Source organism: Scyliorhinus torazame, chromosome 5, assembly GCF_047496885.1.
Source record: "Scyliorhinus torazame isolate Kashiwa2021f chromosome 5, sScyTor2.1, whole genome shotgun sequence".
NCBI classification, from domain to species: Eukaryota; Metazoa; Chordata; class Chondrichthyes; order Carcharhiniformes; family Scyliorhinidae; genus Scyliorhinus; species Scyliorhinus torazame.
This window is the reverse complement of record NC_092711.1, coordinates 178480648-178505539: the sequence shown is the minus strand read 5'-3', so window position 1 is coordinate 178505539 and position 24892 is coordinate 178480648. Positions and strand designations below refer to the sequence as shown.

At 44.1% G+C, this 24892-nt stretch overlaps 2 protein-coding genes across 3 annotated transcripts; one reads left to right on the top strand and one right to left on the bottom strand.

Moving 5' to 3' along the window:
• Positions 1-439: 439 nt before the first annotated feature.
• On the bottom strand, positions 440-4188 carry LOC140422474 (uncharacterized). Its single transcript, XM_072507487.1, has 2 exons — positions 3952-4188; positions 440-2643 (listed from the first exon to the last, which is right to left on the bottom strand). Exon 2 carries the CDS (start codon positions 2284-2286, stop codon positions 1342-1344), a length of 945 nt encoding a protein of 314 aa, XP_072363588.1. The 5' UTR covers positions 2287-2643; positions 3952-4188; the 3' UTR covers positions 440-1341.
• An 83-nt stretch (positions 4189-4271) lies between these two features.
• LOC140422475 (uncharacterized) lies at positions 4272-12816 on the top strand. 2 transcript variants are annotated; one of them, XM_072507488.1, is made up of 2 exons: positions 4272-4423; positions 5828-12816. In XM_072507488.1, the coding sequence occupies exon 2, from the start codon at positions 6177-6179 to the stop codon at positions 7104-7106; it is 930 nt and encodes a 309-aa protein (XP_072363589.1). In that variant the 5' UTR covers positions 4272-4423; positions 5828-6176; the 3' UTR covers positions 7107-12816. The 2 variants fall into 2 exon arrangements, with proteins under 2 accessions (XP_072363589.1, XP_072363590.1); XM_072507489.1 differs by lacking the exon at positions 4272-4423 and adding an exon at positions 4434-5745.
• Positions 12817-24892: the final 12076 nt, after the last annotated feature.

The following is a 24892-nucleotide window of genomic DNA, read 5'->3' as shown; positions in this document are numbered from 1 at the left end:
TAGAAAATAGTCCATGCCTCTACTCTTTTTTCCAAACTGCAAGACCTCGCACTTGCCCACGTTGAATTTCATCAGCCATTTCTTGGACCACTCTCCTAAACTGTCTAAATCTTTCTGCAGCCTCCCCACCTCCTCAATACCACCTGCCCCTCCACCTATCTTTGTATCATCCACAAACTTAGCCAGTTTATGCTCTCTTTACCCACTTAATCCTGGCCTTCACGTGGGGCTACTACCCTCTTAATTCAGGTTCAGGCTGGGTGATTGAGGTGTTTAATTCAGAACCGCACCAAGGTTTTAGACTAAACTAAGGTTTTAGACGTGCCCCACCTGGGGTGCCAATATGTTGCTCCCTCAGCTGGCATCAATGGTTCAGGTGTTCCCCAAGTGCCATTTCCCATTCTGGCCGCGACTCAAACAAAAACAGACAAATTCAATATCATAATAATAATCTTTATTGTCACAAGTAGGCTGACATTAACACTGCAATGAAGTTACTGCCACATTCCAGCATCTGCATGGTACACTGAGGGAGAATTCAGAATACTCACTGCAAGTTTGATTTACTTTTATATCAATAACTTTTTTAAACTCAGACTTTAGCTGTGTGTTTATTTGAACAGTTACATAATTTCAAGACTCACAACTTGAACAAAAACATTCTACCCAGATAGAGAGAACTCGGCCAGGCTTGCTCTGGGGGAGAGTTTACCTTTGAGCTTCCAAACGCAGGTCTGATCTTGCAAAGGTTGATTCTGGGGTTATCACTGTTGAATCTCGGAAGTCCCTGCTATTTTATCATGTTTAGCTTGTAGTTTATAGGCATCATTCATCCTTGAGCGAGCCTTGTTCTCGCTGTTCCAAAACAAAATGCTATCAGTAAAGTTCCCGGTTGTAATCTGTCCTTCCGCCTCTTCCCACAAAAATTGTTCTGCTTAAGCTAGTGTCCACCCACACACAAATATGTTGGTCTCTTTTACCATCATGCCTCACAGCACAATGTCAGCCATCTTTCGTACTCAGCAGTAGGAAAATCACTATTTACTATCCAGGATGAAATAAATGTCCTTCATGATCTTTTGTGGATGATTTCGGTGGAAATTTGCTCTCCTAGATTCAAAGAGCATCAACCCACTGGAAGCAAAGTCGGGAGACCGGTCAGTCCAGCAGAAAGAAACCCTCCGACCCCTCCACTTCACCAAATGTCAGAATGAACACGGTACAGTCCTGGATCTGATTAACAGCAGCATTAACAGCAGAATCTAACCCCTGTCATCACTTCTGAATTCACTGGTGCCTCAACAGGATGCATAGTAGAGGGAATCCTTTTCTACAAATAAATCAAATGAATGACCTCTCTCGACTGTGCACTCGCTGGTGTGTCTTCAAGGTGGATGAATCACAGAATCCATTCCCACATTCGGAGCAGGTGAATGGTCTTTCCCCGTTGTGAAGCTGTTGGTGTCTGAGCAGGCTGGATAAATGAGTGAACCCCTTCCCACACACTGAGCAGATGAACGGCCTCTCTCCAGTGTGAACTCGTTGGTGTCTCACCAGGGTAGATGAATCTCTGAATCCCTTCCCACACTCAGAGCAGGTAAATGGTCTCTCCCCGGTGTGGATTCGTTGGTGCATCTTCAGTTTGGACAACTGAATAAATCCTTTCTCACACTCAGTGCAGGTGAATGGCCTCTCCCCAGTGTGAACTCGCTGGTGTTCCAGCAGGTTGGATGACCTTCTAAACCTCTTTGCACAGTGAGAGCAGCTGAACGGTCTCTCCTCAGTGTGAATGCGTTGGTGGAACATCAGTTCTCGAGAGCTTTTGAACCCACTCCCACAGTCAGAGCATGTAAAGGGTCTCTCATTGGTGTGAGTGACTTGGTGTGTTCGCAGGTTAGAAGAACGAGTGAATCGTTTCCCACACACAATGCAGGTGAAAGGCCTCTCCCCTGTGTGAACTCGCTGGTGTGTCAGAAAACTGAATGATTCACTGAATCCCTTCCCACACTTCGGGCAGGTGAACGGTCTCTCCCCAGTGTGAACTCGCTGATGTATCAGAAGGCTGGATGAATGTTTGAATCCCTTCCCACAGTCAGAGCACGTGAATGGTTTGTCCCCAGTGTGAGCTCGTTGATGTCTCAGTAAGTGGGATGAATGAGAGAATCCCTTCCCACACACAGAGCAGATGAATGGCCTCTCCCCGGTGTGACTGCGTTGGTGAATTTCCAGCTTTGATGGGGATATGAATCCCTTCCCACATTCCCCACATTTCCATTGTTTCTCCATGGTGCAAGTGCCCTTGTGTCTCTCAACATTCAATGATTTGTTGAAGCCTTGTCCACACACACACACACACACGCGCACGCACAGTTGGGTCTTTCCCAGCACAAATTCTTTATGTTTTCTTCAAGCTGTATAACTGATTGAAGCTCTTTCCACATTCAGTGCACTGGGCCACTATCACTCGGATGTGTGTGTGTCTCGGTGCTTTTCCAGTCACATTGATTCAGAAATCCTTCTGCAGCAGGCAGAATAGACAAACATTTATCCAACAATTAAAGGCTAATGGATAGAGCGACTCTAGTAGATCTGCAGCTGATGTTTGGTGTGAGATTTCTGTCTGCAAATCTTCCTTCTGATATCCTGTAAAAGGAGTTTTAAAAAGTCATCAATGTCAATCCAGGATAGAAATTCAGAACAGACAATTCTTGTTTTTGTGATTTCCTATGATTTGCTGAAAAGCTGAAATTCTCCATTCCACATACTCTCCCTCCATTCTCACTGCCGTAGCAAACCCTCCTAATTCTGCTGACAATGCTGATTCAGGCAGATTGACAGATCCATGCTCACTGCTTCCTGTCCTGGACAGAGACCTGAAAATCTTCATGCAGACTGCCAGCCTAACAGAAATATATGTATAAATGTAATACTGGACTTATATATGTTTAATGTTCTGGATCATTTCAGTCGGTTAGGAAACAGGGGGTTGTGATTGATCAGGATCTTGAAGTTGCTGCCTCTGAGTGTAGTCAAGCAGAGATGGTCAATAATTTCTAAATTAAATTAGACAGGCACTGCAGGTTTACAGAATGGGGCCCACTCAAGACAGACAGAATCGGCATGGACTCGAGTTCACAGAATCGCTAGAGTGCAGAAGGAGGCCATTTGGCCCATAGAGTCTGCACTAACCCTCGGAAAGAGCCCAGAACTTAAGCCGCCCGCCCTCCCCACCCTATCCCTGGGTTAACCCAGTAACCCCGTCTAACCTTTTGGACACTAAGTGGCAATTTAGCATGTCTAATGGACCCCATCTCTGCTGCAATGACTCTATGAGCTTAGCATGGGCTGGTTGAGCACACTGGGCTAAATTGCTGGCTTTTAAAGCAGACCAAGGCAGGCCAGCAGCACGGTTCAATTCCCGTACCAGCCTCCCCGAACAGGCGCCGGAATGTGGTGACTACGGGCTTTTCACAGTAACTTCATTTGAAGCCTACTTGTGACAATAAGCGATTTTCATTTCATTTTCATGACTGTAAATATATAACATTACTGCAGTACTATATTCCATGATTAGAAAAAATAATGAATGTACTTTATTACAGAACCATAAATAACACATCAAATCTCTACCATATAACAACAGTGAACATATCTCTGTCCAATATCAATTTACTGTCCCCTTAAATGTTAGCCATCTCCTGGGGAAACCAGTCCTTTAATTGTGAACATTGGGAAAGAAACCATCCTTTTAGCCAGACAAATAAATGTGTCAAGCTGAGGGAGCAAAGGATGTCAATGTCTTTAAGAGAGAGAGAGACCTGGGCCAAGCTTTGCAGAGTCTGCACCCTCCCTGGATTCACTTCCTTTCCCTTCAGTTGCTGCAAGTGACCAATTGAAGGTCAGAATGAGAAAAGAAATGGAAAGGGGGAGAAAAGAAAGTGTTTTACTCACAGATGTTCACCACAGGAGGAAGTTCCAGTCTGCGTGAAGTTCAATCTTCATTCACACAAATACCGCGCTCTGATTGGCAGGACGACTCGGGTCCTTCCGGTCCTCCAACTGTTCCCACACCGGAGCAGGAAGTTCAGGGGTCGGGCTCTGACGCGTACATGTGCAGCTTCTCCTCTCCCTTGGACATGCGCAGACCCGATCCGGTGGGGGGTGAGATCACCCGACTGCCTGGAAACCTTGTCTGGAGGAGCTGAAGGGGAACAATGGGTGGGGGCGGGGCGGGGCGGGGTTCCCGTGCCTGCGCACTGGAACCCGGAGACGTCACGGTGGAGCAGAGCAATTCCGATGCGTGCACCTAAGGTTGTTCATCAATGGGAAGAGTTGCGAACCGGAAGGACTTTTGTCCTCCAGTCAATCAGAAATTAAGGTGGAGCTTCATAGAGACTGAAACTTCCTGTTGTCTCCAACATCTGTGAGTAAAACACATTCTTTTCTCCCCTTTCCATTTATTTTCTCATTCTGACCTGCAATTGGTCACTTGTAGTTTTGCCATTAGCTGCAGTTCCTGAAGTTAGGTTCCTGACTATTTATTTACTCTCTGCCCTGCTACTTGCTTTTGAAACTGCATTGAGTTCCCCTGAGGCCTCCCCCCCAACCCCCTCCAGTTTAAAGTGATTGTGACCACCCCATAATGTATCCTTTCTGCGTGGACACTGGTCCCAGATCGGTTCAGGTGGAAACCGTCCCACTGGTACAGTTCCTTCCTGTCCCAATACTGATGCCAACATCCCATGAAATGAAACCACTCTTTCCCGCACCACACCTTTAGCCATCTGTTTACTTCCCTGATTTCTCATCCCAATGCCAATTTGCAGGTGCCTCAGGCAATAATCCGGACATTATAATCCTTGAGGACCTGTTCTTTAATTTTGTTCCTAGTTCCCAAACATATACCCCAAACAAGTCCTTTTCTTCGTCTTGCCGATGTTGTTTGTCCGAAAGCAGACCGCAATAACTGGATCTTTGCCCTCCCTCTCCATCATCCTTTCAGACAGGTTAGAGATGACCCTCACTCTGGCACTGGGCAGGCAACATACCATGAGGGACTCTCGGTCCTGCTTACAAAGGATGCTGTCAGTCCTCCTAATTATAGAATCTCCTACAACTATCACTTGTCTTTTTTCTCCCCCGCTTGAATGGCTTCCTGTACCACGTGTAGTGGTCAGCTAGCTCGACAGTCCCTTTTCCTCATCCACGCAGGGAATAAGTATTTTGTACCTGTTGGACAAGGTCAAGAGCTGAGACTCCTTCATGTCTGAATTTAGGATCCCTCTATTTGCCTCACTCGTAGTCACACCCTGCTGTCCCTGTCAGCTAGCCCATCCTTCCTACAGTCACTGCTCCGATACTCCGCCCCTCCAAGTCTGCTCCCTAGAAATTCATCCGTGAATCCCCGAGGTAAGATTTTAAACTCACAGCTCCAATACTCCGCCCTTCCAAGTCCGTTCCCTGGAGGCTAGGCCGCAAATTCCTGAGGCAAGGTTTTTATGCCTCACTGCTCCAGTACTCTGCTTCTCCAGGTCTGCTCCCGAGAGACTAACCCGTAAAACCCCAGGGTAAGGTTTTTATCCTTACAGCAGCGATACTCCGTCTCTCTGGGTTTGCCCCCTGGAGACTCGGCCTGGAATCCCCGAGGTAAGGTTTTTAAACTCACAGCTGTGATACTCCGTCCTCCGAGTTCTCTCCCTAGAGACTAGGTATTGGAGGCTAGATCTTGGGAAATGAGAGAGGAAGGTATGTTCCATAGAAACTGGAATTGTGTGTTCAGGATTTCTATCTTGTATTGAGTGATGACTTTTGTAAACTTCTTTTACAGGATATTAGAAGAGGAGGATTTACAGACAGAATCTGAAATGTCACATTTCAATCTGACAGCCACTCGCTTCCTTGGGATCTGAATATAATTGGCCTTTGAATCCGGATGTTTGACCGATCTGTCGGCTTCAAAAGATTGTAAACATCAGTGTGACTGGAAAAGCACCAAGACACACACACCCGAGTGAGAGTGTTCCAGAGCACTGACTGTGGAAAGAGCTTAAACCAGTCACACAGCCTGAAAAAACATCACACCATTCACAGCAGGGAGAGACCGTACACGTATTCTGTGTGTGGACGAGGCTTCAACTGAATTGTCCAACCTGGAGAGACACCAGAAGACCCAAAACATGGAGAAACGGTGGAAATGTGGGGATTGTGGCAAGGGATTCCGAGTCCCATCTCAGCTGGAAATTCATCGACGCATTCACACTGGAGAGAGGCCGTTCACCTGCTCTCAGTGTGAGAAGGGATTCATTGAGTTATCCGACCTGAAGAAACACCAGCGAGTTCACACTGGGGAGAGGCCGTTCACCTGCTCTCAGTGTGGGAAGGGATTCACTCAGTTATCCCATCTGAAGAGACACCAGGGAGTTCACACTGGGGAGAGGCCGTTCATCTGTCCTCAGTGTGAGAAAGGATTCACTCAGTTATCCCACCTGAAGTCGCACCAGCGAGTTCACACTGGGGAGAAGCCATTCACCTGCTCTCAGTGTGGAAAGAGTTTCACTCAGTTATCCAGCCTGAAGTCACACCAGCGAATTCACACTGGGGAGAAACCATTCACCTGCTCTCAGTGTGGGGAGGGATTCAGTCATTCAGTCACCCTGCGGACACACCAACGAGTTCACACTGGAGAGAGGCCATTCACCTGCTCTCAGTGTGGGAAGGGATTCACTGAGTTATCCAACCTGCGGCGACACCAACGAGTTCACACGGGGGAGAAGCCATTCACCTGCTCCCAATGTGGGAAGAGATTCAGTCGGTTATCCCGCCTGGGGTTACACGGGAGACTTCACACTGGGGAGAGGCCATTCACCTGCTCCCAGTGTGGGAAGGGGTTCACTGAGTTATCCAGCCTAAAGTCACACCAGAGAGTTCACACTGGGGAGAGGCCGTTTCCCTGCCCTCAATGTGGGAAAGGATTCACTCGGTTATCCAACCTGAAGTCACACCGGAGACTTCACACTGGGGAGAGACCGTTCACCTGCTCTCAGTGTGGGAAAGGATTTATTTACTCATCCAACCTGTGCAGACACCAGCGACTTCACACTAAGTAGAAGCCGTTCACCTGCTCTGAATGTCGGAAGGGAATCCGTGATTCATCGCACCTGCTGAGACAATAACATGTTCACAATTGATTACAGGGGTTGGATTCTGCTGTTATTGTTTCTGCTCTCAATTATATCCAGGACTGCAATTTGTTCATTCTGACAGTTGGACAGTGGCGATGGTGGAACAGTTTCTTTCTGCCGGACTGGCTGGCCTCCCAGTTTTACCTCTAGTGGGCTGATGCTCTTTGAGCCTTGTTGCAATAACCTGGTACTAAATTTCACAAGGATCTCCGAGTGAAAAGGTGTTTGGACGTTGGAAGATATTTAGTTCCCATTTCTGTTTGGAACCCCCCCCCCCAAGCATGCCACATTGCCATGAAGATGGACAATGGGGATTTTATGCTTTTCTTTGTTTAATTTATCTGGGTGTTTCTCACAGAACAAATCTATCTAGATAGGAGGGGAAAGTTGTCTGAAGTGGACTGGAAACTGATAGGAGATAGGGAATAGCTAATATTCAAGGGATTATATATTTACCAAGGGTCAGTTAGCTGAGTTGGCTGGATGGCAGGTATGTGATGCGGACCAGCTCCAACAGCAGGGATTCAACTCCCATATCTGCTGAGGTTATCCATGAAGCCCTTGCCTTCTCAACATTGCCCCCCACTCCCCTCCCCTCCCGAGGTGTGGTGACCCTCAGGTTAAATCACCACCAGTCAACTCTCTCTCTCTCTCTGCCTCAAAGTGGAGAGCAGTGTATGGTCTTCTGAGAGTTTGGTGACCTTCATTTCAAATCTGTACAACAAATATAGATTTCTTTAAGGATTAAAAATCCATCAGGAAACGTGATTCAACCGTGGCTAACAAGAAATGTTAAACGTTCCATTGATCAAAGGTAGAGGCTCACAAAGTGGCCAAAATAGTAGTGAGCCTGAGGATTGGAACTTGTTTTAGAATTCAACAAAGGAGGACCAAGAAACTGATAAAGAGAAAATAGAATATGAGAGCAAACTGGGGAGAAACATAAAAACTGACTGGAGAAACTCCTTTAGGAATCTGAAAAGAAAAAGATTAGCAAAGACCAATGTGGGTCCATTCCAGGCAGAGACAGGAGAGTTTATAATGAGGAATAAGGAAATGGCAGAGAAACTAAACAATGTGTGTCTGTCTTCACGGAGGAAGATACAGAAATTGCCCCCAAAACACCAGAGAACCAAGGGACCAGTGAGCACGAGGAACTGAAAGAGATTAGTATCAGTGAAAAAGCAGTACTGAAGAAATTAAGGTGATTGAAAGTTAATAAATCCCCAAAAGCTGCTGCTCTACATCCCAGAGTGTTGAAAGAGGCGGCTGGAGAGATAGTGGATACATTGGTGATCATCTTTCAAAATTCTATAGATTCTGGAATGGTTCCTGCAGATTGGAAGGTGGTAAATGTAATCCCAATATTTAAGGAGAGAGAGAGAAAGCAGGGAACCACAGACCCATTAGCCTGACATCAGTAGGAGGGAAAATGCTACAATCTATTATAAAGGATATGAGAACATATGAATTAGGAGCAAGAGTAGGCCACTCGGCCCCTCGAGCCTGCTCCACCATTCAATAAGTTCACGGCTGATCTGATTGTAACCTCAACTCCACATTCCCGCCGACCCCCCGATAACCTTTCACCCCTTGCTGACCAAGAATCTATCCAGCTCTGCCTTCAAAATATTCAAAGTCTCTGTTTCCACTGCCCTTTGAGGAAGAGAGTTCCAAAGACTCCCAACACTCTGAGAGGAAAAGGTTCTCCTCTGCCTTAAATGGACAAATTATTACTTTTAAAGTGACTCCAATTTCTAGAGTCTCCCACAAGAGGAAACATCCTTTCCATATCCACCCTGTCAAGGCCCCTCAGGATCTTATACCGTTCAATCAAGTCACCTAAACTCCATCGGACACAAGCCCAGCCTGTCCAATCATTCCTCATAAGACCAGCCTCCAATTCCAGGTATGAGTCCAGTGAACCTTCTCTGAACTGCTTCCAACACATTGACATCATTCCTTAAATGAGAGCAATACTGTACACAGTGCTCCAGATGTGGTCTCATAAGAACATAAGAATAGGAACAGGAATAGGCCATCTGGCACCTCGAGCCTGCTCCGCCATTTAATGAGATCATGGCTGATCTTTGTGGACTCAGCTCCACTCTCCGGCCCGTACACCATATTCCCGAATCCCTTTTCTTTAGAAAGGTATCTATCTTTTTCTTAAAAACGTCTAAAGAAGGACCCTCAACTGCTTCACTGGGCAAGGAATTCCAGAGATTCACAACCCTTTGGGTGAAGAAGTTCTTCCTTCACTCCGTCCTAAATCTACTTCCCCTTATTTTGAGGCTATGCCCCCTAGTTCTGCTTTCCCCGACCAGTGGAAACAACCTGCCCGCATCTATCCTATCTATTCCCTTCATAATTTTATATGTTTCAATAAGATCCCCCCGCATCCTTCTAAACTCCAATGAGTACAGTCCCAGTCTACTCAACCTCTCGTCATAATCTAATCCCCTCAACTCTGGGATCAACCTAGTGAATCTCCTCTGCACTCCCTCCAGTGCCAATATGTCCTTTCTCAGGTAAGGAGACCAAAACTGAACACAATACTCCAGATGCGGCCTCACCAAAACCCTATACAATTGCAGCATAACCGCCCTAGTCTTGAACTCCATCCCTCTAGCAATGAAAGACAAAACTCGATTAGCTTTCTTAATCACCTGTTGCACCTGCACACCAACCTTTTGCGACTCGTGCACCAGCACACCCAGGTCCCTCTGCACAGCAGCATGTTTTAACATCTTACCGTTTAAATAATAATCCATTGTCCATAATCCATCTCACCAATGTCCTGTATAACTGAAGCATAACCTCCCTTCTTTTGTATTCAATTCCCCTCACAATAAACAATAACATTCTATTAGCTTTCCTAATTACTTGCTGTACCTGTATACTCGCCTTTTGTGATTCATGCTCTTGGTCACCCAGATCCCTCTGAATCTCAGAGCTCTGCAATCTCTCACCATTTAGATAATAAGCTTTTTTAATTCTTACTGCCACAATGGACAATTTCACTTTTCCCACATTATTCTCCATTTGACAGATCTTTTCCCACTCACTTAACCTACCTATATCACTTTGTAATCTTATATCCTCTTCACAATTGACTTTCCTACCACCTTTGCATCATTGGAACATAGGAGCAGGAGTTGGCCATTCAGCCCATCGAGCCTGCTCCCCCATTCAATATGATCATGGCTGACCATCCACTTCAGTGCCCTTTTTCCTCACACTGTCCCCATATCCCTTTGTGTTATTGGTATTTAGAAATCTGTCAGTCTCTGCTTTAAACACTCTCAATGACTGAGCTCCCACAGCCCTTTGGGGTAGAGAATTCCAAAGATTCACAACCGTCTGAGTAAAGAGATGTCTCCTCCGAGACCGGTCCTAAGTGGCTTCTCCCTTATTTTGAAATTGTGTCCCCTGGTTCCAGACTCTCCAAACCAGGGGAAACCTCTCACCTGCATCTCTCTTGTCTATTCCTTTAAGTATTTTATAAGTTTCAATTAGATCCCCTCCCATTCTTCAAAATTCTTGAGAAAAGGGCCCAGTTTCCCCAATCTCTCTTCATAGGACAATCCTGCCATCCCCGGAACAAGTCTGGTGAACCTTCATTGCCCTCCCTCTGTGGCAGTAATATCTTTCCTAAGGTAAGGGGAGTAAAACTGCACACAGTACTCCAGCTGTGGTCTAACCAAGGTTCTATACTATTGAAGCAAGTCTTCACTACTCCTGTACTCAAATCCTCAAGGCCAACATCCCATTGGCCTTCCTAATACCTTGCTGCACCTGTATATTAGCCTTCAGGGACTTATTGACTGGACGCCCGGGTCCATTCACACCCAGGTCCCTTTACCACTATTCCCACCCATGTTAACAGCACATGAAGCTCAGGTTGCACAGAGGGAGACCATTCGGCCAATTGTGCTAATGCCAGATCTGTGAAAGAGCCAACCAAGTAATCCCATTGTCCAGAAATTTTCTTTTCGTTTCAAGGATCTGTCCAACTCCCTTTGGGAAGAAAGGGTTGAATCTGTTCCTTGCCCCCTTTTCAGGTAACGCTCTCCTGATCACAACAATTTGCCTGTGTTTTAAAAACAAATTATTCAGGATATTGTGTGTTTAGATTGTCATTCAGAATTTCGGAGAGAATCAAAAATTACTCACAATTAAAGCTCAATAATTTTGATGAGGGGATCAACTGTAATATATTCCAAGTTTGAAGAAAGTTTTTTAAAAATCCTTTGCTATAACATCATAGAACCTCCAAAAGATTTTGATTTTAGATTTAGATTTATTGTTACGTGTACCGAGGTACAGTGAAAAGTATTTTTCTGCATACAGTCCAGGTACATCAGTCCACACATGAAAAGCATAGGACATTCGATAAATACACAATGGAGATACACAGACATCGGGTGAAGCCTAATGAGTGTAGTGCGAACTGTAGTCATTGTTGTAATGTACAAAACTGTAAGTAGGACTGGGAAATCCATTTAATTTTAAAATGCCATCACTTTTGCACCATATTCATGGATATAAGTAACAAGGTCAAGGAAGCCATTTTGAATTCTAACATCTAGCTTCTTGCGACCATTTCAGATTATGTAACATTTCTTTGTTAATCACTTATTGATTTCAAATTGGAAGCCAGTCCCAAAACTGTTGATTATTCAACAATGAACTTTGATGAAGTTATAATTCCCGAAACAATGTAATAGAAAATATTGTAATGGCTGAATTGTTCTTTATAAATTCAGATTGTGCAAACCCAAATGTTTCTGAACTGTAGAGCTAGCAGAAATCATTATACAAAGAAAGTGTTTTGATAAATGGCGGGCTTTCATATTCTACCCACGTCTGGCTAAAGAATAAGCTTATTATTCAACCTGATTCAAGATGAGTAAAAAACGGTATATCTTGAATTAACCTTATGCATGAATTAGATTATTGTATTAATTAGCTATCAGCCAGTAACATAATACCTAGTGAGGCTGAATCGAATTGCAACTAATTAATCCATCATGAATCAGTAGTTATAGTGAAAGACTGAGTTTCATTTGCTGTAAAAATGTAAAAGCTTAATTGCTGTGTATGTAAAGAATGTGCAATGAAGATAAATGTACTGGCAAGAGAGACCTTCAAGCTCTGATTCGACTCAACACTTGAAACTGCATGAATAAGGGATTGTATAGAATCAGATACAGGGATAGTGTGAAACAGTTCTATTGTATTTCTGTCTGAGATAATGAGAGAAGGTGGAGTCAATAATTGGGGATCCAATTAATGAATCCAGTGACCAAATTGACCAATTGTCATATTACAACAGGCCCAACTCTGACGTGAGGTAATGGTCACTTTGGGGCTAGCAGTAGAGGTTCCGAAGGTCTTTCTTGCTGGCCAAGTACTGAAGACTCCCGAGGCTGAGTTCCAAGGATATTACTGTCTAAGAAGGAGCCAGACTCCCGAGGCTGACTCCTCAAGAATTACTGTCAAAGAAGGAGCCAGAGAGGGTTACGCTTCTACAGACTGATCACCCGCATGAAGTTGTAAAAGTCAATGTCTTAAAGTTATTCAGTAAACCTTTTTCATTTGATAAACATTTTAAAATTTACTATCCAGAGAATTCTGCCTTTGTCTTACTTGTTTAAAGTCTTGTCTGAACCAAAGTGAGTTTATTAAACGGTAAATTGGGGGTGGCTGAAATCAATTAAGTTCCAGATAACAAGATCAGATAACAGAAATCTTCAATATAAAAGATCCTTTCACAACCGCAGGACGTAGCAAAGTGCTTTACAGCCAAGTACAGTGAAGTACATTTGAAGTGTAGTCACTGTTGTAATGTAGGAAACGCAGCAGCCAATTTACACACAGCAAGATCCCACACACAGCAATGTGATAATGAGCAGATGATCTGTTTTTAGTGATGTTGACTGAGGGATAAATATTGACCAGGACACCTGGGATAACTCCCCAGCTCTTCTTCAAAGTAGTGGCTGCGGGAACTTTTACACCCACCAAAGAGGGGTAGACAGGGCCTCAGTTTAACATCTTATTTGAAAGAAGGCTGTTCTGACAGTGCAGCACTCATTGCCGCGAGGAAGTATGTTGGAAATGTTTTTTGTCCGTCGGTCTCTGACACTGGGACTTAAACCAACAACCTCCTGACGCAGGTTAGTGTGCGACCCACTGAGGCAGGCGGCGGAGCTGAGGAATGAATTTAGCTGGGAAACTGCCATGGACGTCGCACTAATAGAGAGACAGGAAGGTGCTGGAGGACTGACTGGGAAATGGACCTCCAACCAATTGTTACATCGGTCACTTCCGATCCCAGACCAGATCCCAACAGAGGCTTGGATACTTGGACCAAAACCCCAATATTTCAACTCATTTGTCAGACTGTGCGGAAAGAATGATTCGCTCCAGGAGTGATCGCATGAAGAAATAGGGCTTGGTTATTTTTAAAATAATACTTCATTTGGTTACAAAATTAAACTTTTTAACTTCACACCCAAAACAACAGCTTACAATTACCCATTTAAACATCACTACTCAATCTCCCATTAAACAACAGGAAAAGAAAGACAAAGCTCTCAAATCTATCTCACTGTGGGAGAATTGTGGACCCAGAATTGAACTCCTCTCTCCAAATCTTTCTCCAAAAACTGCTCTCTAAAGATTTTTAAAATGTCTTTCTGCCTTCCTTGGTTGCACCCAGCAATGACCTCGTCTCCCCAAGCTGGGAAACAAATGATCTCTGACGGCTGCAAAGCACATTAATTCCACGAGCACTTTCCCAGTCAAACCACAGTCCATTAACTCAGACTGAAAAACACATTCCTTTGTCAATTTCATCTTCTGGCTACTAAAGACACCCAGGCCCTGCAAAACAAAATCCTACTTTTTAAAAAACAGGACCACTGCAGTGAACCACACTCTAACGCCGCTTTTAACCCTTAAATTGTCCAATACATTTATAACCCAATTTCCCTAAAATCTTCCAATCATCATAACTCCGCTTGGAAAAAAAATGAACCATGCAACTTATACTCTATAATATCATTTTACATTTTTCAACAGGCAAACATACACGTGAGTACAGTCCATTTTAGTCTTCTCACATGTCACAGTCGCGAGCATAAATTTATCCACTCCTTCGAGCGAGAGATTTTCAAAGACCTGGGCGATGACACAATAAAAGTTCCATCAACAATTCGGTGATATGCAGTTGCCTGACCCTGACAGCAGGATCCATTACTTTCTTTTAATATATTTAGTGTACCCAATTCATTTTTTCCAATTAAGGGGCAATTTAGCGAGGCCAATCCACCTAACCTGCACATCTTTGGGTTGTGGGGGTGAAACCCACGCAAACAAGGGGAGAATGTGCAAACTCCACATGGACAGTGACCCAGAGCCGGGATCGAACCTGGGACCTCGGCGCTGTGAGGCAGCAATGCCACCATGCTGCCCTAGGATTCTTCACTTGAGGGTAAGATGGGTTGTTGATCGTGCTGCAGCATTCCTCATCAGTTCTTCACATTTATCAGCTGCTTTATAGTCTGCTTCGTTTGGTGTCTGTTGAGGATCGCCAAAAATAATTGGTGTCAGCTGGTGCATTCGGACAGTGCGAGACACCAGTCACTGTAAAAAAAGCATTTTGAATATTCTGGCTACATTGGTACAAGCTCTTCAACCTCTGGATCCAGTATTCCACCAGTGAAAATGCTTTCTGTGAAATGGTGAGACTGATCCAGTCCTTCATCTGTCCCTCCTGACCAAATACTAGTATCATCGCCTCTTATGTCTCTATCATGATAGGAATTTGACTGCTCTTGGAGCTCTGCCGATCCTGCATTTTCTTTCATTCACCTCTTGTGTTGTGATTAATACCCTTTCTTGTTGAAGTTGTTGTCACTCCTCTTCTAGCTCGTGCAGACGATTGCTGGTGTGCTGGAGTTCCTGTTCGATTTGATGCTGGATCTCAGTTTTCTTCCGAATCTGCCTATCCAAGCTCATTTTCTCTTCTGTGTAGCCATTACTGGTACCTTCTGCTCGATGAGGCTCCAAAGCCAACTGCTCCCAAGCCTTCAGCTCTTCCTTAACTATGTCAAGGAGTTCTGTTTGGCATTTACGTAAATCAGCAATCTCCGTTTGTACCTGTGCTAACTTTAATGGATTGAGCCTATATGGATGTTATTTCATGAGAATAGCAATTCCTACATCTATATCATGAATAATTAATTTCGTACTTCCCAATTTATTCCCCACATACAGCTCTACGTGACTGTTTTCACTCTTTTAGGTAATTTTGATTTTTCTCCAGAAGGTAACTCAATAATCTATCCCACTTTTTTAATACTTCCTCATGATTCAATTTAATTTCAGGAATGTCAAATTCAGAATCATCTGGATTTATCTTTTTGACCACCCCACACTTCCTCCTTCTTTATCAAAATACCTTTTGAGCATATGAACATGTCACACTCTGAGTTTTCCTTCTGTCTGGCATTCTTACCAAATAATTCACATCACTCAATTTCCTTTCAATTTGATCAGGCCCACTAAATCTTGCTTTGAATGGTTCACATACCAATGATAACAATACTAATACTTTCTCCCCACTAACAAAACTACAAATTTTGGATTTCTTATCCATCACTTTTTTCATCATCCGCGACAATTTTAAATGTTTCCCAGCCAACTCACTGTCATAATATGCACCCATGCACATCATGAGGTAAATGCAGGCAGTGACAGACACCCAGGTGAGCCAATCAATATACAGAACAGAACACAACCTATCACTAGACGGGACACCAGAGGGGGGGCTTCCACCTATGAAACACACGAGGCATCAGCACTCTGCCTCTTTCCACTGGTGATAGCTATAGTGACAGTCAGGGTGCACAAATCATTCAACACCTTCTACATGTGGATCAGAGCTAGCCTGGTCTAGAGAGTGAGGTTTAGTTACTTAGAGTAGTAGAGAGTCAACCCACAGGCAGCTGTGTGTTTTGTTACTGGAGTTCAATAAATCTCATATTGAACCAACGCCTTCGTTTGGTGTATACTTGATCAGGTAATTGCATCGTGTGCAATCCGTGTTACCCCAGGGTGAACAACACGACACTCACCAGCCCTAGTTATTCTCTCCCTAAGGTTTGACATACAGCCCAACAATATAATCTCCGAACGCTGACTGACCAATTTCTCTTTGATCAATTTAAGTGGTCCTCTCACCTCATGACCCAGAATCAATTTGAATGGATTGAATTTAGTTGATTAATTTGGTGCATCCCTAGTTGAAGATAGTACAAATGGAATTCCTTTATCCCAATCCTCTGGATAATCCTGACTGTATGTCCTCAACATCATCTTTAGAATTTGATGCCATCTTTCCAGGTAAAGGAAAAGTTGCATCGTCCCAGATGACCATAGGTTGTTTTCGCTTTTGAGGGGGTGAGCTGATTGGTGGTGATTTAACCTGAGGATCACCACAGCTCAGGCGAGGGGCAAGGTTGAGAAGGTGGGGCCTTCATGAATAATCTCAGCCAGTACGGGAATTCCTGAGCTGCTGGCCCTGCTCTGCAGCACAAACCAGCTGACTAGCCAAGTGTGCTAAACCAGCCATCTATCTAATTCCCTTGTGATTCTGGATGATACACCATTGAGGTAAATTGCTTTCTTCCTCAGCTATCCATAACTTTGTTGAATAACTTTGACATAAAATTGGATCCCTGAACTGATTGAATTTATTTTTGTAGTCCATATCCAGTAAAAGAAATTGTTTACCTTCTCTATATCCCTCTTAGATGTAATGTTTCTCAATGGAATTGCCTCCGGAAATCCATTGGACATATTCATTACAGTCAACAAATACTGATTTCCACTTTTTGTTTTAGGCAGGGGTCCCTCGCAATCAATTAGCACCATAGTAAAACGTTCGTCAAATGCTGAAATGGGATTAAAGGTGCTAGTCTGATTACCACCTGAGGTTTCCCTATTACCTGACATATATGACATGTATGGCAAAATTTAATTACGTCCTTATGCAGTCGAGGTCAATAAAAGTACTTTTGTATGTTTGCTTGAATTTCCCTCACACCTAAATGACCACTTACTAGAACCTCATGTACTACCTGCAAAACCTCCTTTCTATAACTCATTGGTAATACCACTTGATGAACTACTGCCCATTTTACGTCTGCTTGAACATGTAATGGTTTCCACTTTCTCATTAGTACATTATTTCTAATGTAATAATACTCTGGTATTTCCGTATATGCTTTCTGATACAACTGCTTTATCTCTGAATCTTTCTGTTGTAATTTAACCAACGTGGTTGAACTAAAGATGTCAGTTTCATCCACCACCTGATCTTCTTTTTACCAGCTATTTGATCAAACATGGTTTCTGACAACTAACCTCAGCCTCCCTATTGACACTCCTCAAATTTTCATCCTCCTGTCTTAACCTGTGGCTTTGTGATCTGTTTACCACACAATCAGGAAACACTCCCAGATATAGTTCTGGTATCATCTCAGTTGTTTGACTTTCCACTGGCTTTTCAACCATAGTAGGGTGTACTCCCACATGTGATCCAGCTACATCATTACCTGGGATAAACTTCCTACCACCACTTTTCACTGGACTCTCTAACCGTACCTTACATAGTGACACACTACTGCTCTCACCACAAATTCCACATATTACCACCTTTCTGGCAATACTATTTCCAGACTATTTCTCACCATTAAAGATTGACTCGATCCTGTATCCATTAAGATCTGAATCTCCTTACCTACTCCACCTTGCACTCACAAATTAAATCTTAAAAAGTTCTGCTATCTGCTTGTCACCAAACTTTCAACAGGCTCTACACTCTGTTGCACCTTTTCCACTGGGATAATGGTTTCCCCCTACTTTAATGAGCCCCACTGGCTTATCCTATTTTACTAAGTCTGTTTTTCCAGTACTCTTCTTCAGCCACCAACACTGCGACTTCACATGTCCAACTTGTAGCCAACCCCATAACAACCTTAAGGGACTTTACAAAGTCTCTTACTGGAGAAGGATTTGGCTTTTCCTTCAGAGCATGTAATGAACACTGACGTATTAGTGAATGGGATAAGTGGAGATTGTATCCCAGTCCCATACAATTGGAGTGTGATCTAGTGTCAGGTCCAGTAGTTGTTGGGCTGGCTAAGAAATTTCCAGTAGATGGATTAGACTTACTTTTGGGGACTGATTTTGCAGGAGTGAAGGTTGTAGCTTCCCCCGTGATAACAGAGGATCTGAGGGAATTACTGCAGTTATCACATGAAATACCAAAGATACAATCATAGAATTTACAGTGCTGAAGGAGGCCATTCGGCCCATCGAGTCTGCACCGGCCCTTGGAAGGATCATCCTACCTAAGCCCACACCTCCACCCTATCCCCGTAACTCAGTAACCCCACCTACTTTCCGGACACTAAGGGCAATTTAGCATGGCCAATCCACTTAACCTGCACATCTTTGGACTGCGGGAGGAAACCGGAGCACCAGGAGGAAACCCACGCAGACATGGGGAGAAAGTGCAAACTCCACACGGACAGTGACCCAAGCCGGGAATCGAACCTGGGACCCTGGAACTGTGAAGCAACTGTGCTAACCACTGTGCCACTGTGTTGCCCACTTGCGTAGGGCATGTGGGAATTAGGAAAACTCATTGGGCATTAAATGACTCAAAGAAATAAATGTTGAAAGATGTTAATCACAGATCAAATGACAATGGTAGTGTCAGATTCTCAGAATTCTATGACTGTAGGTGACCATAGGAAAGGGGAGTTTGAATTTAATAGTAGTGGCAGCGCTGTAGATTCAGACGAGAGTACTAAATCCGATTTCAGTTCTGATGATGAACATCTGTTACCGAATAGACCTGTCACTAACTGACCTTGGGCAAATGGCAAGTAATTCTCCCAAAGCTAGGACAAAGACAGCAAATTGGAGTAAGAAAGTGAATTGGACTTTCCTGGAAGTGATTTGTTACAGCCCCTTGCAATAAACCCATTGCCATCCCCTTCAGGTGCAGATATTTCATGGAGCATGCCTGCTTTGAAGCAAAGTATACATGATAGCACAGAATCAGTTAGTCAGGATGAGGACAGTAAGGACCATGAAGTGGGCATGAATCTGGTTCACCCACATCCTTTTAAAGATCCACAGTGCCTCTTAAAGGGAGCAAATGGCAAAGGAGATGAAATTATCAGTCATCAATACCTTTAAAAACTAAGAGGAAGATGGATGGAGATCTATGTCGTGATTCTGCAACCACATCTGGTAACAAAAACCAGAAAGTGGGTGGAACCAACAATGTGTTATCCTCTGAAAGTAAAGAAGAACAATTGGAATCTGGAAAACACAAGTTGTTTCAGTCTGTATTGCTAAATGGAGATAAGAGTTTTGATTATGAAAACTCCAACAAGGAGGTAGAAGCTGTAAAACAAAGAATGGCTCTTATTGCTGAAAGTAACCATGTGCAAGAAAAGAGAGCATGTAAAGCTGAAGGGGTTGAAGAGGGTTTATTGATTAAAAATGAACCAACTATTTCCCTCAGCATTGACAATATTGTTTCCAGTTTGACTGTAGGAGTTCCTTGAAATTTGGATAAACATTCATTGGACAATCAGAAAAGACTGACTGTATTACACGAGAGATAGAAAAGGGCAGATATCATAAAGATATTGTAAAGGTATGAACAGAGTTGAAGGGAAACACCGGGGGGCACTTGGTTAACAAATCATGAAGCAGACATCAGAAACTATGAATGAATAAAGCCACATCCTCCTCAGTTAGAAACTGAAATAAAATGCACGTTGTTTTTGTAGCTGAAACAACCAAATGTGCAGTGATCCACAGAACGCTAATTGACAGATTGACGGCCATGTTGGTGGGCGAACCAATGCTTGCCACCCCAGACATTTCCAGACCATTTAAAATGGCCACAGAGGCCAGTAACCTGGGAGTCGGGGCAGTGCTACTACAGGACAATGATGCAGGAATAAAGAGGCTAGGGAGGTGTAGCACACAACAGCCAACCAGGACCCGGGATCTGTCAGCCAATGACATCACGGCTTCACAGTCCCACATGACCCCTAATGCATACTACCACAGGAGGTATTTTTAGAAACAAGTAAGTCTGTATCAAAGAAAGTATTCCAACATTGAAGAGGAAGCCTTGGCCTTGCTACTAGCCCTTCAGCACTTCGTAGTACATGTCCAACATGACAATCAGCAAAGCTTAGTTTACACAGACAAGAATCTACTTGCATTTATATAGACGTTTAAAGACTGGATCGCAAGATTATCCCATTGGAGTTTATTTTATATTTTTTAAAATATGTTTATTCAAAATTTTCAACAATTTTCAACCAAACACTCCAGAAAGAAAGAAAGGAAAATAAAATTGTACATAGGGAATCAAACAAAGATACATTAACCCTATTTAACAAATAAATACAAAATTTGGGGAAACGCTCCCTTTTAACAAAAATATAAACCAACCCCCTCCCCCCGGGTAGCTGCTGTTTCGACCTCGACCTAACGTTCCACAAGAAAGTCTAGGAACGGTTGCCACCACCTGGAGAACCCCTGCACAGACCCTCGCAGGGCAAACTTTATCCTCTCCAACTTAATGAACCCTGCCATGTCATTGATCCAAGCTTCCAGGCTCGGGGGCTTTGCATCACTCCACATTAGCAGGATCCTCCGCCGGGCTACCAGGGACGCAAAGGCCAGAACTCCGGCCTCTTTCAGCTCCTGCACTCCCGGCTCGTCCGATACCCCAAATAGTTCTAGCCCCCAGCTCGGCTTTTGAAATTTGTTATTACAACAGTTCAGTGTTACAACTGTACACACTCCCAAAAACAACAATGTGATTGCAGATGCATCATCATGGGTTTATAGGCTGACTAGATACCAGTGTAGAGACTGGGAAGGGAACTTGTATAATGGGGATGGATTGGATGGATATGTGTTTGTGATTTATGTCTTGCATACCTCCTAATGAAACGTCCATACACTGAGGTTTCATTTTTTTTTTTGAGGGGGTGGTTGGGTGGGTAGAGGTATGTATGGGTCCTTCCTGTTTATTTCCCATTTATTCCCTTATGTCCTCTTTGTTTTATTTTTGCCGTCCCATTTTTGATCCATGGATGATTAATGGACATCTGTCTTTAAGGCAAACAGCCTGTACATTTCATTCAAATAGAAGAATCCAAAATGCTGTGCTGGTTTGAACAGGAGTTTCAGACTGGCGCGCATCAGTGAGAGGGCTGGGTTGGGACTTGGTTTGATTGAATTGGCCCGAAAAGCTGTGCTCAGCCCAGGGACAGGTGGTGATTGGACATTATTCCGCTGGAATGCTTTCCTGAGTCCCAAGACTTCAGTTTGGTTTCAGTTTTGATTCTGGCAGCATGCTGAAAGGATCTAGCTAACTCTTTCCAAAAAGATCCAGCTAACTCTCCCCAGAAGGCCACTATGAGGATTGCTTCTTTCTCCAGAAGGCCTGGTGAGTGCTGTATTTCTGAGACTGCAGAGGCCGAAAGACAACCCACAGACTGAAATAAAAGTTTGTTGTGAAATAAGGTGCCTGTCCAGAAAAGTTTTGAGTGCTGCCTTTTTAAAGTAGAGAGTACCTGAATGAATGAATCTACAAAGAAGATCATTACAGGCTGCAAACCAAAGACTTTAATCTGCAGGTTTGCTGTGAAGAAAGGTGTGCTGAAGCCATAATCCGGGACAAAGACTCTTTCTTCCCTCAACTTTCGATTTTATTTTTACCCCTTTCCACCCCTCTGTGTTTGTCTGTACACCGTTTTTGAGGGAGCGGAGCTTCGCAAAAACTGCGCCGACCCCCCAATTCCGGCGTAAACAGGGATTCTCCGGCCGATCACTGAATGCCATTTTGACGTCGCCGATCAGAGAACCCAGCCCCAAATACCTGTTTATAGCCTCCGTCATATCTTTGTTTTCCATGATCAATTCCCCAGACTCACTCTCCAGAGGACCAACCTGGATTTAGTCATTTTTATATTCTTCAAATACTTCCAGAAACTTTTACTATATACTTTTATAATCCTAGAATGTTTACCCTCATACTCTAATTTCTGCCGCTTTGATTTGATTGATTTATTGTCACAGTGAAGTACAGTGAGAAGTATTTTTCTGCGGCCAAGGAAACGTACACAGTAGACAAAAAATAATAATTACAGTGAATGCGAAAAAGTACACAGTACATCGACAATTAAATAATTAGTTACAGTATGGAACAAGGGCAAAATAATAAAGCAAATACGACATAAGCAAGGGCAGCATAGAGCATCATGAAAGTGTCTGACAGGGAACAGATCAGTCCGAGGGGGAGTCGTTGAGGAGACTAGTAGCTGTGGGGAAGAAGCTGTTCCTATGTCTGGATGTGCGAGTCTTCAGACTTTTGTATCTTCTGTCTGATGGAAGGATCTGGAAGAGGGAAAAGCCTGGGTGCGAGGGGTCTCTGACAATGCTGTCTGCCTTCCTGAGGCAGCAGGAGGTGGAGACAGAATTAGTGGGAGGATGGCAAGCTTTTGTGATGCGTTGGGTTGAGTTCACCACACTCTGCAGTTTCTTGTGATCGTGGGCCGAGCAGTTGCCATACCAGGCTGTGATGCAGCCGGATAGGATGCTCTCTACTATGGCACATCTGTAGATGTTTGTGAGAGTCGATGCGGACATGCCAAATTTCTTTAGCTTCCATAGGAAGTAGAGACGTTGTTGTGCTTTCTTGACAGTTGCATCAACGTGAGTGGACCAGGACAGATTGTTGGTGATGGTGATCCCCTGTAACCGAAAGCTATCGACCATCTCCACTTCGGAGCCATTGATTTAAACAGGGGCATGTGTCACACTATGTTTCCTGAAGTCAATGATCAGTTCCTTGATTTTGCTGACATTGAGAGAGGTTGCTTTCAATACACCATGCAACCAAGTGAACTATCTCCCTTTCGTAGTCTGACTCGTAGTTGTTTGAGATACGACCCACCACAATCGTAATATCTGCAAATTTAAAGATAGAATTGGAGTCAAATCTTGCCACACAGCCTTGTGTATAGGGAGTACAGTAGGCGACTCAGCACACATCCTTGCGGGGCCCCGGTGTCGAGGACTATTGTGGAGGAGGTGCTGTTGCCTATCCTGACAGATTACGGTCTGTTGGTGAGGAAGTCAAGGATCCAGCTGCACAGGGAGGGGTCAAGTCCAAGATTGCAGAGTTTGGTTATTAGTCTTGTCGGGATAATGGTGTTGAAGGCGGGCTGTAGTCTATGAATAGCAGTCTGACGTAGGTGTCCCTGTTGTCAAGGTGTTCGAGTGTTGATTGTAGAGCCAGAGAGATAGCATCTGCTGTGGACCAGTTGCGGTGATAGGCAAACTGCAGTGGATCGAGACCGTCTGGGAGGCTGGCGTTGATCCTTCTTATGACTAGCCACTCAAAGTATTTCATGATAACAGTCGTCAGGGCCACCGGTCAGTAGTCATTGAGGCATGCTACCTTGTTCTTCTTTGGCACTAGTATTATGGTAGTCTTCCTAAAGGAGGTGGGAATCTCGGAGCGCAGAAGTGAAGTGTTGAAGATGTCTGCAAATACACTCGCCAGCTGATCTGTGCAAGATCTGAGTGCTCTCCCAGGAGAGCTTTCTTTACTATCACTTTCTTTAATATCTTTTTGGTCATCCTTTGCTGGCTCTTAAAATCTATCCAACCTTTGAAAAAACCTTTCCTGATTTGGACAGTGTTTGTTCCAATCGAAAATAATCCTTGAATTCCTTATTTAACCAAGGATGATGCATTCTTCGCAAAGAACCTTTCTTTCTCACTGAGATAAATCTTTGGTGAAAGTTATTCAAAGTCATCCACTTCCAGACTGATGTCCCAACTTTTAACCTAGTTTCCCAAGTTCACTTTGGCCAGCTCTCCCTTCATACCCTTCAGAGTTCTCTTTATTTACGTTTAAAACACTGGTCTTAGACCAGCACTTTTGAAAAATAAACTTAGAGTACCCAATTCTTTTTTTTCCAATTAAGGGGCAATTTAGCGTGGCCAATCCACCTAGAATAGAATTATAGAATCCCAACAGTGCAGAAGGAGGCCATTCAGCCCATCAAGTCTGCACTGGCCCTTGGAAAGAACATCCTACTTAAGCCCACACCTCCACCCTATGCCCGTAACACAACCTAGCCTTTTTGACACTAAGAGGCAATTTAGCACGGGCCAATACACCTAACCTACACATCTTTGGGTTGTGGGGGTGAGACCCACGCAGACACGGGGAGAATGTGCAAACTCCACACGGACAGTGACCCGGGGCCAGGATCGAACCCAGGTCCTTGGCACTGTGAGGTCGCAGTGCGAACCACTGCGCCAAATTGCCGCCCCCTTGCAGATCATTTATATAAATTGCAAACGGTTGAGGTCCGAGGACTGAACTCTATGGCATCCCACTAAGCAACACGGTAGTACAGTGGGTAACACTGTTGCTTCACAGCTCCAGGGTCACAGGTTCGATTCCCGCTTGGGTCACTGTCTGTGCGGAGTCTGCACATCCTCCCCGTGTCTGCTTGGGTTTCCTCTGGGTTCTCCGGTTTCCTCCCACAAGTCCCGAAAGACGTACTGTTGGGTAA

Bases quoted from the DNA above. Each gene is read 5' to 3' on its own strand.
- LOC140422475 (XM_072507488.1), top strand. From the start codon at position 6,177: ATGGAGAAACGGTGGAAATGTGGGGATTGTGGCAAGGGATTCCGAGTC.
- LOC140422474 (XM_072507487.1), bottom strand. From the start codon at position 2,286: ATGGAGAAACAATGGAAATGTGGGGAATGTGGGAAGGGATTCATATCC.